The sequence below is a fragment of the Pseudomyrmex gracilis genome, unplaced genomic scaffold, assembly GCF_002006095.1.
Source record: "Pseudomyrmex gracilis isolate BER0280 unplaced genomic scaffold, ASM200609v1 scaffold_534, whole genome shotgun sequence".
Taxonomy (NCBI): domain Eukaryota; kingdom Metazoa; phylum Arthropoda; class Insecta; order Hymenoptera; family Formicidae; genus Pseudomyrmex; species Pseudomyrmex gracilis.
The window spans coordinates 65,212-80,589 of NW_018021118.1; the positions used below are offsets into that span (position 1 = coordinate 65,212).

At 40.6% G+C, this 15,378-nt stretch overlaps 1 protein-coding gene across 1 annotated transcript; it reads left to right on the plus strand.

Annotated features, from left to right (window-relative positions):
- Positions 1–13,460: 13,460 nt before the first annotated feature.
- LOC109860996 lies at positions 13,461–14,138 on the plus strand. The gene has a single exon (XM_020440460.1). It carries the CDS (start codon positions 13,461–13,463, stop codon positions 14,136–14,138), a length of 678 nt encoding a protein of 225 aa, XP_020296049.1.
- Positions 14,139–15,378: the final 1,240 nt, after the last annotated feature.

Below are 15,378 nucleotides of genomic sequence, written 5' to 3' on the forward strand. Positions count from 1 at the left end.
ACATTAGACATTTGCTCGCAATTAGTCAAATTAATTGATATTGATGCAAAAGATTGCAGTGCGGACAAAATATTTAATGCTTTTAAATGTGAAATGGGGAAACTTGAAATTCCATTTGTGAATATTGTAGCATTGTCGTGCGATAATACGTCTGTCATGACAGGTAAATATTCATCATTTAGAGTAAAGCTTGGGGAAATGTGTAAAAATTTATTAACATTACCTTGTCCATGTCATGCCGCTGCGTTAGTTGCACAATCTGCATGTAGTACACATCCAGACTATTGCGAGAAATTTGTTAAGAAAATAGCAACTTACAGTAACAGTAGTCCCAAGCAATCTGCTATTTTTGAGGAGTTTTGCGAATGTTTTCAGGAAACAAACCGCAAAATTCTAAAATTGGTCGATACACGATGGCTTTCCCGGCATTTATGTGTAGACAGAATTTTACAATCTTGGGATACTATTAATATGTTTTTAACTGAAAATGTTTTAAATGACAATACAAAATCTGGAGATTATTTACTATCTATTATGAAAAAAACTTGATGTAAAAGCAGATTTATTATTTTTAAAGCATATTTTAGATGTTTTTAATTCATTTAATGCTTATTTTCAAGCTCTGGAAACAAAAATATACGTATTACAATCAAAATCGTTTCAGTTCCTAAGCAATATTTGTGGACATTTCTTAAATCCAGAGCTTTTAGAAAATGTTCATAATAATTTAGATTTCTGTAATAAAAAAATCAAAAATTAGGGGGGGTATTCAGGGACTATCATATATGAGATGCAAAACTAGCATCCTATATGAATTTATGAATTGAAATTTCAATTCGAAAAAACACGTGAAAAACGTGAATTTACTTATATGTGTACACACATATAAGACATATTTTCCGCAAGACATCCTGCGAAACGGCTCCATAGACTGTTTATTTATTAAGTTTAATAAAATCAAAAATGTTTATACGAAATGAATGTAGGAACTGAATGTCAACAATATCTAAAAGAATTGATTGCAAAAGGGCATGCAGACATGGTACTTCATATTCGAGAAAACTGTTTGCAGTTTTACATTACTGCTGCACAAGAAATTTGTAAAAGATTACCAGTAAACGACACATTTTTATCTAAATTGAAAGTTTTTAAATCAGACATAGCTTTACATGATAACAATAGAAATACTTCATTTAATGATGTTTCTTGTGTTGCTCAAACAATTAGCGGGTTTGACGATAATGGTTTAAGAAAGGAATGGTTTGCTTTACATCAAGATTTCACAGAAGTAGAAAAAAAGAATCTCTCAGAATTACAATTTGATGAAATGTGGAAACAAATTTTTAAACGTTATGAGTATACCAATTTAAAATCTCTTTTAAATGCAATTAGATCGTTGCCAAATTCAAATGCCGATGCAGAAAGNATCTTTTCCATCTTGCCAGATCTTAAGACAAAAAAACGAAGTAAACTTTTGTCTGTCAGTGTTAATTCTACTTGCGTGTTTAAATCTGCATTGAAAGTAAGAAGAGAAACAGCTATTAACCTAGAAATTAAAGAAAAACATTTGTCTCTTATGTCAACACAGCAATTATATTCAGCACGTCCTAAAAAACAAAAAAGTCAGCTAATATTACATGCTGCTGATGACAATGAAATTGCTGGTCCCTCTTCGTTTAATAATATGAAATGTTTAAAATGAAATTACAATTATTTTGTTGGACATTTTATATGTTAGACAAGACATTTATAAATAATAAATGTATAAACAAATTGATATGATGGACATATTATATGTTAGACATCATATTTATAGATAATAAATCTGTACCAAACTTAATATATTCAACATTTTATGTTAGACATCAAACATATTTATAGATACTATATATATACCAAAATTGATTTGTTGGACATTTTATGTTAGATATAATATTTATAGGTAATAAATCTATAACAAACTTAATATATTGGACATTTTATGTTAGACATCCAACATATTTATAGATAATATATGTATACCAAAATTGATTTGTTGGACATTTTATGTTAGACATCACATCTATAAATAATAGATGCATAACAAGTTCGATTTGTTGGACATTTTATATGTTAGACATCATATCTATAAATAATAAATGTATAACAGGCTTCATTTGTTGGACATTTTATATGTTAGACATTATACATATTTATAGATAATAGATGAATAATATATAAAATGTGGTAGAATAGGGCTCTAAAGGCGAAAGTCCACACTAAAAAACCTAACGCGCTGTTAGTGGCACCTCATGGGTGGCGTGGAAGACCACTTAATACTACTTTTAATTAATATAATACTAAATTAATATAATAATTAGACATAATAATTTTAATTTGTGTATAAGTATATATAATTGTATATAATTATATATCTAAAAGTTTTTAGGAAAGGTACTATTATAGGAAATTTTACATATAATTATCGCGAAAATATTAAATTTATGTATTTATATCCTTCCGGGATTAACAATCTTTAGATAAAATTACATAATATTATTGCTAATAGTAAGACATCTCAAAATGCATTTATTTGTGTGGCGGTCAAAAAGACCACCACCAAAAAATAAAGTTACGTACGGCAGGACGCGCAGTTCGCGCGCCGCCGCTACGTGGCGCATGACCGCGAGTGTCGCGCGGAAGTACATATTGCCGCGGCGTCTACATATATGGACCCGCTCGGCGCATATCTATCGCCGTACAGTGAGCGGCGCCGAAGCAGAAGACCAGCAGCATTAATCCCAAAGCACCTAGCAACGCTCCAGCGGTCCAGATAACCAGACCAACGCCTCCACGATCCCCAAAGGTACACCTCGGAGCGGTCTTCATCTCAGAACCATTTGGAGTGGCGAAACCAGAGGCAGCCAATCAGAAAGCGGAATCCACTGGACCAATAGAAGAATCGTTTCGGCCGTGGATACTCCGACCTCACAACATACCCTTGCCTCGGCGGACGCGGCCTCCTAGAGCCTTGCTAGCACAGTGGGACATCAGGGCTCGGAGATACACGTCGCCTAGAGACAGCCTGGTTCTTCCACCGCTCATCTCACCAATACCTTCTCCTCCGCGCCAAAGGACTCACAAGTCGACGCAGACACTTCCCCCACCTTGCGTACATAGAGGGGTATAGGGGGAACGACTGGTATATAAGGATCAGTCCACGCAGTCGAGCGACAGTGACTGGGAACGATCGCCACGGGAAACTATCTCCACAGCAGTACAGACCGAGATCACCGGCGAGATCATCCCACAGCGCAAACCGGAGAAGAAGCGGCAGCATAGAGAAAGAAGCCGTTCCCGACGTCGATCGCCCAGTACGAGGAGAGCTTACTCCCGCAGCAGATAAGATCGATCACGGCATCGCAAAACCCGACGGAGAAATCCGGCACATTCAATTATACAAACCGGCTCTTATCAGAGCCATGTAGACGTTGTAAATAACCTGTAAATACCTCGGAATAAAAACCTAATTTTTGGAACATCAATCTTCACTAAAGAATCACACCTCGGCCGCCATCCTTTTTGCTGCTATCACCATTGCTGCTGTCCACTATCGCTGCTGACCTAAACGCACAACCCCACTAAAATTTGTATTAATTATTAATATGAGTTAACTGCAATAATAAGTAAAGTTTTCAAATATTTAAAACCACGCTTAATATAAATAAAGTATTATTAGTGTTTGTTTTATATATTTTGTACATTACAAAAAGAATCTACATTTATAGATGCATAATCTTAAAATATTTTAATTCATATAATTATGTGAATGTAATATATTAATAAATTTAATAATTGATATCATATAGTATCTGAATTTCATATTTTAAGATTATGCATCAATAAAATGTATATTCTTTTCGTAATTTACAAAATAACAATATATAAGCATAAAAAACACCAATAATATATTTTGTATATAATAAATGCTTTTATACTAACTTTTTATTGCTGTTCACTTATATTAATAATTAATACAAATATATAATGCATCTTGAGATGTCTTATCATTATTAATAATATTATGTCTTTTTTCCAGGATTGTAGTAAATCTCGGAAAAGCGTTTCATGTTGTCATACGCAACAAGCGCGCAATGTAACGTGAACATTCCTCGTCTTTCATCTTGTCGAGCCGGCTTGAAGTGGAAAGGAGACGGAACATAATATGTCTGCACTCTTCCACGAGCCGACGTGCCGAACGTGACGTCACGCACACGGACGGCGGTTCTCGGTTGTGTGCGTGTTCCCAGTGGCTCCTACCATCTCGGTGCTCTCGGTGCTAGCCGGCTCGAGTAAATAATATTATTGTATTAATTACATTATATAGTTTATATTTTTAGACTTATGATGCTCTAGTCATCATTCTAGTCATCAGAACATAGGTACATAACTTTATTTTTTATTTATTTTAAGTTTTGTAATCACACTAGTCATCAAAATAGCTCTAATTTGTTAATAAATAATTAAGAAAATATTATTTTATTTTATATAGATTAATAATAGTATATAGATGTTATGTTTGTTTAGATTATAATTATTGTTTGTTTTATATAATGTGTGGCTATTTTTATTATTAGTTTTGTTTTATATCGAGCATGTTTGAGTACTTTTGTTACAAATTAAATATATGTAATTATGTTTTATTTTCACATAATTTTGTTTTGTACGATATGTTTTGCTTGATGAATACTGGTAAGGTTGTGCAGGTTTCCCTTACCTTTGCCAAAAAAGCTTGGTGTATTCATAGGTGCCTGCCGAATAAAGTATTTATTTTTTAGTTATGAGAAATGGTTTTTGCCTTAAAATGTATTTCAACACCTATTCTTATGTTATATTTTATCTACGCAAGTAATATTATTGCATGCAAGAGATATGTCTACTTTCTATATACTTATAATTCTATTTTTTTGGAACGACTAAGGACGTCAGTTTCACGAACGGACAGATACTTTACTGGCGCTTCAAACTCTGCGCATGCGCAAGTGAGGGCCATTTTTGGCAGCACTGCTTGTTCCGCCTTTTTTCCAGACTCGCCTATCCGGAAGTGTAGCCGGTACTGCACTCCGGCCCGTTCAACTCAGAAAAGAACCCAAGGCAGGCTCCCTTCCATGTGAGACTTAAAGTGTTACTTAATGCGCGCCGTTGCACGTGTGTTTGTGGCGTGTCTGTTGTGTGAATGACACATAAATGAACTCTTATATGTGTGTGTGTGTGTGTATGTGTGACCTAAGAGTGTTGTAAATGCATGACTTAAGGTATGTAACTGCGTAGATATATTCATAATTGTGGTGTGTGAATGTGGTGCGTTTGGACCCTCATTCCCGTGAGTGTGTGTCACCCTAGAGTAAGTTTGAATGTGTGAGTTAGTGACTGATAGTGTGTGCGCGTTATGTGTATGTCCGCAATACAAATAATGCGTGTTCGGCGCTTTATGCTGTGTGTATGTTTTATGCTTGAGTGTTTGTGAATGTGTGAGATAGAGTTCAAAAGTTGTGTAAACGGAGTGTGTGTGGGTGTGACACTAGGATGTTTGTCGTACGAATGGTCGTTTACGACTGAGTGTGTGTATGATACCTATGTGTGTGCAAACATAATGATTAAGGGCTGACTGTGATGTGTGTGTATGTGTTAGAGTGTAGGGAGTCAAAGAGCAACGCCCTTAAGCCAAAATCTCCTCCAGAGTCACAACATAAGTAAAAAGATAGTCTAATTTTTGGTTTTTCTTTCAGGGATTACAATGTTACTTAATGTTATACTTTACGTATTTAACAAAGATTAAATATATATAAATAAAAAAAAATTAAATATGCTTAATTCGTTTGATATATTCGCGGATACTTAGCCGCTAAAATTACACAGCTGGACGGTCTCATAGTGCAACAAAACAGTATTCTAACTAATTCGAATAAATGAAATAAATGATCCTACAATACGCCCTGCTGAATGCTTAACAAAAGATATCGTTAAAAATTTGGTTTGTTGAGTCGTTGCTCAATGATCCGCTACAAAATGTCTTGCCCAGGTAACGTATAACTCGGTACGCCTTTCAGCTTCCCATGCCGCTTGTGCTCGTAACACGGCACTTCTCTCATTCTCTGTTCTTCATATGATGCCATGCATTGTCTGTCTTTCCGCCGTCGATGATCTAAGTCCTCATTCCTCCATCGGTGACAAAGTCTGGTACCAGAGATTATCCTTGTGTGTTTTTCGAGAAATTTTTTTATTGCTCCTTTCTTTTGCTTTTTACACGGTGCAGTTTGCTTGCAATCTGTTCGCAATCTACTATGGTACACTCTCCATTTTGCCACAAAATCTCAATACTGTCACAGTATCTCACAATCTGTCCTGCTTCAATCGCGCAATTGATTTATAGTAGATCGATAATTAACAAAAATAAAATAAAGTAAAAAAGCGTAAAATCATAAATTAAATTAAGAAAGTAAAACAAATATAAAGAGCTATAAAAAAACAAAAAAAGGAAGAAAAATGGAGTCAGTTCTTTGTCACGTCCTTGTCACTGACTTCGGGCTCAGCTGAGAACAAAGAATATATTAACAAGAAATTGAGTTGAAAAGCCGATCCGAGCAGTAAAATACAAGTTGGTCGTGTATCACAAAAAGTCTTTATTAAATAACACAGACGTTTCGGTCACTAGTTTGGACCTTCTTCAGTGTATACAAATGTGATCTAATAATAAATTAAAGAGTAGAAGCGCAAAACATTGAAAAAGAAAAAGAAAAACCTTGATTACAAATAAAAAGAAATAAATATAAGAATTATAATACATACTTGAAAAAGATAACACGCGAGCAGACAGCATCCAAAACAGTCAGCACAGGACACTGTGTACTAGCGCGTGATCTTAACATACATAAATATATACAAATTTCCCCACCATCATCTTATATACAAACATGTTCATATCCATAACAAAGAGAGATAAATATCAAGTTGAAAACACATTTAAATTAACGGATTATCTTTTAGATTTAAACAGATCTAAGAAAGAGAAATAAGGTTTCAGTTCTTCGGTATCAGATTTGACATTGATCGGATTGTCTTGTAACTGAATATAGAGCATTTCAGAAATAGATCTCTTATAAAAAAATTTTTCTTTATCTAAAATTTTTACATTGTTCCAAACAAAATCGTGATTATTATTTAAACGATGTTCAGTAACAACGGATAAAATATTTGAATTTCTATTAATCTGATTCCTATGCTCCTTAATTCTAGTTTTTAACATTCTCTTTGTCTGTCCAACATAAGAAGCGTTACAAGTGTTACAGTTAATTTGATACACCACATCTTTATTTTGATCATGATCTATTTTATCCTTACCAACCTTAACAAATTTACTCAATTTGTTAAGACTTCGAAATGCCAACGAAGTTTCCTTAGATTTTTTGAACAACTTAGAAAATGACATAGAAAAATCAGTTAAATAAGGCATACCAAAATATTTAATATTTGTCTCACAATCATTAGACAGTGGGACAGTCTTATTAATATGTAAATTTAATTTGTCATTAATTAAAAACTTGATTCTCTCTTCTCTCTCTATTTCTGATTGTCTTAAAGATAAAATGTAATAGATAAGTATTCTTAAGAAGAACTTCAATCATAAATTTAAAATTATCTTCATGGTAACAAGGGTCAGATAATAAAAAAACTCTATCAACCATACTTAAAATAGTACCGGTTTGTTGTGATTTTGGATGGGAAGACTAAAAGTTTAAATATCTCCCTGAAAAAGTTGATTTGTGATACAAATCGAAACTTAATTTGCCATCAAAATTTAAAATTTTAATCTCTAGAAAACTTAAAAAATTGTTTGTTTGTACTTCTATTGTAAATTGTAATCGATTTATGGTAACTATTAAAATTGTCCAACAATAACTGTAAACTGTCATTAGGTGCAGTCAAAATGATATCGTCAACGTATCTAAAGTAAAAAGAAGGTTTGAAGTTCAATTTTTTTAAAACCGATTTCTCTAAATCTTGTATCACAATGTCAGCCACTATTGGAGATAAAGGGGAACCCATTGGCATACCGAAGGTTTGTCTAAAAATTGTATTATCAAAAGAGAAAAATGTGGATGTTAAAACAAAATTAATTGCTTCTAAAAATTTGTTTAAAGGTATTTTTGTGTTTTTTCTTATATACTTCCATCTGACTTTAAGACTTTTTATAGCCAATTCAATAGGTATGTTCGTAAATAATGATATTACATCTAAAGAAACAAGTACGTGGTCTTGTTGAATTGTAAAATTATTCAATTTTTTAACTACTTCAAAACTGTTTGCAATGTGACTGTTAGCATTTGGTATACTTTTTAGAATTAATTTATGTAGATATTCAGCAAACCGATGTAAAGGGCTGTTAATAGTAGAAACAATTAATCTAAAAGTATTGTCATTTTTGTGAATTTTAGGAATCCGAATATGCTCGAGGTAACAAACCATCACTAGATTTAACAGATTTATAAGTTATATCTGAAATGTATTTTTTATCAGCCCATTTTTTTAACAGTTTATTAAGATCATTTTCAATTTTTTTAATAGGGTTCTTATCAACCAAAGAATAAGTTGATCGATCATCAAGCATATAATTTATATTCTTTACGTAAGAAGTTCTGTCAATAGCAACAGTCACATTGCCCTTGTCCGCACGTGTAAACATAATGTCAGGGTAATTCTTTATAAAATTCACTACATGTTTTTCTCTGGATAAAAGTTCTTTGTCAATGTCGGATAATTTTTTCTTTGTACACAAAGCGTTAGTCAAAATTGGAATCACATGCGATTTCAATAATTCTGTTGTTTTTTTATTGTAAAGTCTTAAATTGTTCTCAAGATCCTTAATAATTTCAAGTAAATTATTCTTATTGTTAACACTAGGCATGGAAAAGTTTTCGCCTAACTGTAATAATTCAATAACTTCAACAGAGAAGTCAAAAGAACTTAAATTAACAAACCACTTTTCACGTATATCAAATAGAGAAATTGAAGAATCAAAATTGCTAAAACTATTAGAATTAATAACAACATTATTGGAGTCAAGACCTTGAGGCGTTGGTTTATCAATAATAGTAAAAATATGTTTTTTAGAAACTTTGACAGAATCACTGATCACGCAAGTATTTATCGGTTTCACAGAATACATGATAGGTTTTATTGTGTCAATGTTACTGTTTATTTTCCTTTGTTTCAACCGTTCAATCTTATTGTTGATTCGGCGAAATTGATTAAACTCGAACCGATCAAGAATGCTATAGTGTGTTAAAGAAATTGAACAATATGTTGTTAGGAAGATATTCATGTAAATTTCTGTTCATCTTATGCATAGTTTTTCGTAAAGACCATAATTTCCGATGAGTATCATGTAACTCCAATTTAAGTACATTAAGAAAAACTCTGCGCACGCTGTTTTTCAATCTTAACGAGCATTTGTAATCAAAAAACTCATTACTATATAAGATGATGGTGGGGAAATTTGTACATATTGATGTATGTTAAGATCACGCGCTAGTACACAGTGTCCAGTGCTGACTGTTTTGGATGCTGTCTGCTCGCGTGTTATCTTTTTCAAGTATGTATTATAATTCTTATATTTATTTCTTTTTATTTGTAATCAAGGTTTTTCTTTTTCTTTTTCAATGTTTTGCGCTTCTACTCTTTAATTTATTATTAGATCACATTTGTATACACTGAAGAAGGTCCAAACTAGTGACTGAAACGTCTGTGTTATTTAATAAAGACTTTTTGTAATACACGACCAACTTGTATTTTACTGCTCGGATCGGCCTTTCAACTCAATTTCTTGACAATTTCACGAGCGAATTAATAAAGAATATATTGTTGCACTTCATATGCAATTTTGCGATTCTCCGCGAAAAAAGAAGAACTCAAAGTTGTGCGCAGATCTTGATTGTCCATTGTGATCAATTGCACAGAACATTATTACACATGTACAATGTTACACACATGAAGCACTATGCAATGTGATATTAATAATATTGTAGTAACATAAGGTTAAGATAAGTTCGGTTAGGTTGTGACCTCCCCCTCGGTTTGAGGATCGGGGGGACAACCCCGGCCTTCCAAGGGCAGAGCTGACTGCCACCAAGCGCGTCCCCAGGTTGCGGATAAGGGAACGGCCTCAAGTACTGAGGTTAGCTGCGAATAACCCCTTCGGGGGGAATAAGCAGTCGCGGACAAACAGCGGTGGATACTGAGGGTGGGGTGGTCGCTCCTGTAAGAAAGGAGCTGCCTATACAGTGCTCCAGTAAACCTGATGAAGTATCCACGTCAAAGGCGAGTGAGTGCCGCCTTAAAAGCACTCCAAACCCCAGGCAGATCAGGCTTGTTAGGTTTTGTTTACCAACCGATCTAGGTGAAGGAAAATACAGATGTAAAACCAAATAAGGAAAAAAATATGATGGACAGCAAGACAAAGAAGGATTTACCGCCCCAGAGTGATCGGACACTCAGGGGCCGGCACGGTGGGAGTACTGTCCCTGCTCTCGCCGCGTCGTTATCCAACGAAGGGCAGAAGGAGAGGTTAACGGCGGGCCCCTCTGAACAATCTGCTACCGCCGTAGCTAAGCAGTACAAAGAAAAAAGGAAGGCTGACAAGAACCTGGAGTCGGCTCTTCAAAAGAGTTTGGAGGTGGCCAATTGCTCCCTTGCTACGATGGGCATCGCCGCCCTTTTTGACCATGTGGGCAACTCCCTGGACGAGCTTTGGGAGCGACTTTGTCGTCGCTCCAAAATGTCCAGAGAGGAGAAAGCGGGCAGGCCAAGGGAGCTCCGAGAAAAGATTGTTTCAAGTCTTATGGAGCTCCATGCCCGATTCACCCCTCTCCATAAGACGGTGGACAACATCGAGAAAGATGTCGCCAACGTGGCCAGTGTAGTGGAAAAAGTCGCTCAAGGGCAGGTTGCCTCTGAACGACAAATTTCGGAAGCCATTCTCCAGATCAGCGAGGACTTTGATGAAGGTAATGCCTCCTGCCTCGCTGAAAGAAATTAAAAAGTGTGTTGTGGGGGCGCGTGCGGCGATCGAAAAGGTCCATAATGAGGCCTCCCGTTCGCCTCACGCGCTTCACAAAAGCATGGAGACGTCGGTGCGTGCCATTGCGGACGTCTCCATGCCGAGGCCGGAAGGAGCTACATGCTCCACTTCAGTCAGGAGCGGGAGTCAAATTCCTCCCTCCTGGCTGGAGGAGATTGAGAAGGTGGTGCGGTGCACCGTCTCGGGCAAGCTACAAAAACTTTTGGAGCGAGGACTCCCGAGACGGCTCCCCCCTGTTAGTAGGAAATTTCCGATTTCCTCGCCTGTTCCTGTTAGGACACAGGCGGAGGAAACGGAGCGGAGAAACAAGACAAAGAAAAAGAAGAAGAAGAAGAAGGAGAATAAGAGCAGGTGGTAAAGGCCACTAAGGCGCCCACGAAAAGTGGGGGGACGGCCGTTGGTGCCGATCGAGGAGAGTCTTCCTCTCTTTTGACCCCACCCTGGTCAAGCCAGCGGCCGTTTCGCGGGGTACTCCTGCGTACTGAGGCGGTCACCTTGCGTCTCGAGGGGGAGGGCATATCGTATGCCCAAGTCCTTCGAGACGCGAGATATAAGGTAAACCCTAGGTCGGCGGGCGTCTCCAGAGTCCGTCGGACCTTGGAGGGGCACTTGTTATTGGAGGTGAGGGGGGGGAAGACCGCAAATTTAAGGCGGACCTCCTCGCCACCAAGTTGAAGAAAGCTCTCCCCGAAGGAGTCAGTGTGGCTTGTCCATCCCGAAACGTGGAGATATTTGTTTCGGGATTGGACGAGTTCACCACGGAGGACGACATCTCGAAAGAGGTTGTGGCAGAGTTCGGTGGCGGGAGTGGCGTTAGGGTAGTATCCCTGCGTCGCTCCCAGCCCGTGGGTGGAATCGCCTTGGTTCGCTGCCCAGCTGAGGAAGCGGCCAAGGCGATTAAAGTAGGCAAAATGCCGGTAAGATGGGTTGTGGCGAGAGTGCACTCCGCCCCCGTCCCCTGCAGTGCTACAGGTGTTTCCAGCCTGGGCACTGCAGGGCTCTGTGCTCCAGCCAGGTCGACCGCAGTGATCTTTGTTATCGCTGTGGTCGGCCGGGGCACAGAGCGGTTGGCTGTACACAGGATAAGGGGTGTCCCCTCTGTGAGGAGTCGGGCCGGGAGTCCTCCCACCGAATGGGTGGAGCCCGATCTGAAGGAAAACACCGATGTAAAACCAAACTAGAAGGAAAAAATATGATGGACAGGAAGACAAAGGAGGACTTACCGCCTCAGAATGATCGGACACTCAGGGGTCGGCACGGTGGGAGTACTGTCTCTGCTCCCGCCGCGTCGTCATCTAGCGAAGGGCAGATGGAGAGATTGACGGCGGGCCTCTCTGGACATTCTGCTACCGCCGTAGCTGAGCAGTATAAAGAAAACAGGAAAGTCGACAAGAACCTGAAGTCGGCTGTTCAAGAGGGCTTGGGAGTGGCCGATTGCTCCCTTGTGACGATGGGCATCGGCGCTCTTTTTGACCATGTGGGCGACTCCCTGGACGAGCTTTGGGAGCGACTTTGTCGTCGCTCCAAAATGTCCAGAGAGAAAAAAGCGGGCAGGCCAAGGGAGCTCCGGGAAAAGGTTGTTTCCGGTCTCCTGGAGCTTTGCGCCCGATTCACCCCTCTCCGTGAAACGATGGACAACATCGAGTAGGGTGTCGCCAACATGGCCAGTGTAGTGGAAAAAGTCGCTCGGGGGCAGGTTGCCTCTGAGCGACAAATTTCGGAAGCCATCTTCCAGGTGAGCGAGGACTTTGATGAGGATAGTGCCTCCTGCCTCGCTGACTTAAAGGAAATTAAGAAGGGTGTTGTGGGGGCGCGTGCCGCGATCGAGGAGGTCCATAATGAAGCCTCCCGGTCGCTTCACGCGCTTCACGAAAGCATGGAGACGTCGGTGCGTACCATCGCCGACGTCTCCATGTCGAGGCCGGAAGAAGCTACATGCTCCACTCCAGTCAGAGAAAGGAGTCAGATTCCTTCTTCCTGGCTGGAGAAGATTGAGAAAGTGGTGCGGTGCTCCGTCTCGGAAGAGCTCCAAAACCTTTGGAGCGGAATCTCCCGAGACGGCGCCCCACTATTAATAAGAAATCTCCGATTTCGCCGCTTGTTCCTGTTAGAGCACAGGCGGAGGAAAAGGAGCTGAGGAAGAAGAGAAAGAAAAAGAAGAAGAAGAAGGAGAAGAAGCAGGTGGTAAAGGCCACCAAGGCGCCTAAGAGGTGGGGGGACGGCCGTTGCTGCCGGTCAAGAGGAGTCTTCCCTTCCTTTGACCCCATTCTTGTCAAGTCAGCGGCCGCCTCGCGAAGTACTCCCGCGTACTGAGGCGGTTACCTTGCGTCTCAAGAAGGAGGGCATGTCGTATGCCCAAGTCCTTCGAGACGCGAGGAATACGGTTGACTTTAGATTGGCGGGCGTCTCCAGGGTCCGTCGGACCCTGGAGGGGCACTTGTTGGAAGTGGGAGAGGAGGACTGCAAATCCAAGGCGGACCTGCTCGCTTCCAAATTGAGGGAGGCTCTCTCCGAAAGAGTTAGGGTGGCTCGTCCATCTCGAAACGTGAAGATATTAGTTTCGGGATTAGACGAGTTTATCGCGGAGGACGACCTCTGCAAGAAGTTTATGGCAGAGTTTGGTGGCGGGAGTGGAGTTAAGGTAGTATCTCTGCGTCGCTCCCAGTCCGTGGGTGGAGTCGCCTTGGTTTGCTGCCCAGCTGAGGAAGCAGCCAAGGCGATTAAAGTAGATAAATTGCCGGTGGGCTGGGTGATGGCGAAGATGCGAGCACTCCGGTCCCGCCCCCTGCAGTGTTACAGGTGTTTTCAGCCTGGGCACTGCAGGGCTTTGTGTTCCAGCCAGGTTGACCGCAGTGATTTTTGTTATCGCTGTGGTCGGCCGGGTCACAGAGCGGCCGGCTGCACTGAAGATGAGGGGTGTCCCCTCTGTGAGGAGTCAGGCCGGAAATTCTTCCACCGAATGGGTAAAGCCCGGTGCTTGGCCATCGGCCAGAGGACTTCCGGGCCCGTTAGCAAACCCTGACAAGGGTAGGGAGGATGCGGTTTTCCCCGGCTCCGATATAAGGATTCGAGGAGCCGTTCCTCCGTATATGTGGTGCGTTTAGCACCAGATATAGATGGTGACGCCTGGTTCTCTTTTAAGAGACCAGGCGGTATTAAGTGGTGGCCCGGTCCCCGTTGTTTTGAGCCCTAGTTGGAGATCAACTCAGCGATGGCTGGGCGCAATGTAGGGGGAGGACTTCCCTCTTGTCTCGCGTTTCGAGACAATAGGGAGGTCAATACTACTATCATGGGGTCAAGTCCGCTTCGTCGTTTGACTTGAGGTCGAGAGGGGTTCTTCATTGCACTCGGCCTGCATTCGGCGGGGGAGAGACTGTGTCCCCCTTCCCCTGATCGTGGAAAAGTTTTGCTTCTCTATTTAAAGGTATAGGGGGGCAACAGTTTCCATGCCTATTGGGCTGCCTCTGGGTTGTTCTAAAAGAGGTACCGGGGCAGCTGTAAAAAGGCGGAAGGTGGACACCGCAGAGATTTTAGTGGTTATTTCCCACCGGAGTGCGCTCTGGTGGAGGAAGTCTCACACTACCGTGGCCCACATCTAGTCTGGGTCAAGGTGTGCGTAAACGCATTTTCCCTGCGTAAATAAAAAAAAAGGTTGTGACCTTCCAGGCACGTTTCTGGCCTTGCCGTGGCGCCCGGGCTTGCGTGGGTTGATGAACCGAGGAGCTATGCCGGCGGGAGTCGACTTATCGGCTCCTGACAGGGTTTTCCATGCCGGACAAGTCCTCGGGGAGACTCCAGACTAACAGAAACTAAAGGAAGAAAAACTTTGACAGAAAATCCAGGCCGACGGGCTCGTTACCCCGGTGGGGGAGCTGTCTAGGGGATGGAAAACTCTGAAAACAAACCCGGACAGGACGAGTTCGTTAGTCTTGAGAGACCACCGTCTTAAAAGACGGCTACTCTGAGTACAAACCACCTTTAGAAACCTTATAAGATGGATGACACACAGAAAACAGGTTTACCGACGCAGTGCGCCTCGGATCGTACAGCGTCCGGCGTAGGGGGGGTTCGTGACCCTGCTCCCCCTATGTCGTCATCTAGCGAAGGGCCGACCGAAGTGTTGCCAGCGGGCACTTCGTGTCAGAATGTTACTGCTGAGGATCGGCTCTTGTCAGAGCCAAGACTATCAGTGCAGATAGTCTCACCAGAGACTGTGCAGCGGGCGTGTTCCGTTTGACCACAGTACGATTCGACACCGACCG

Bases quoted from the DNA above. Each gene is read 5' to 3' on its own strand.
- LOC109860996 (XM_020440460.1), top strand. From the start codon at position 13,461: ATGTCGTATGCCCAAGTCCTTCGAGACGCGAGGAATACGGTTGACTTT.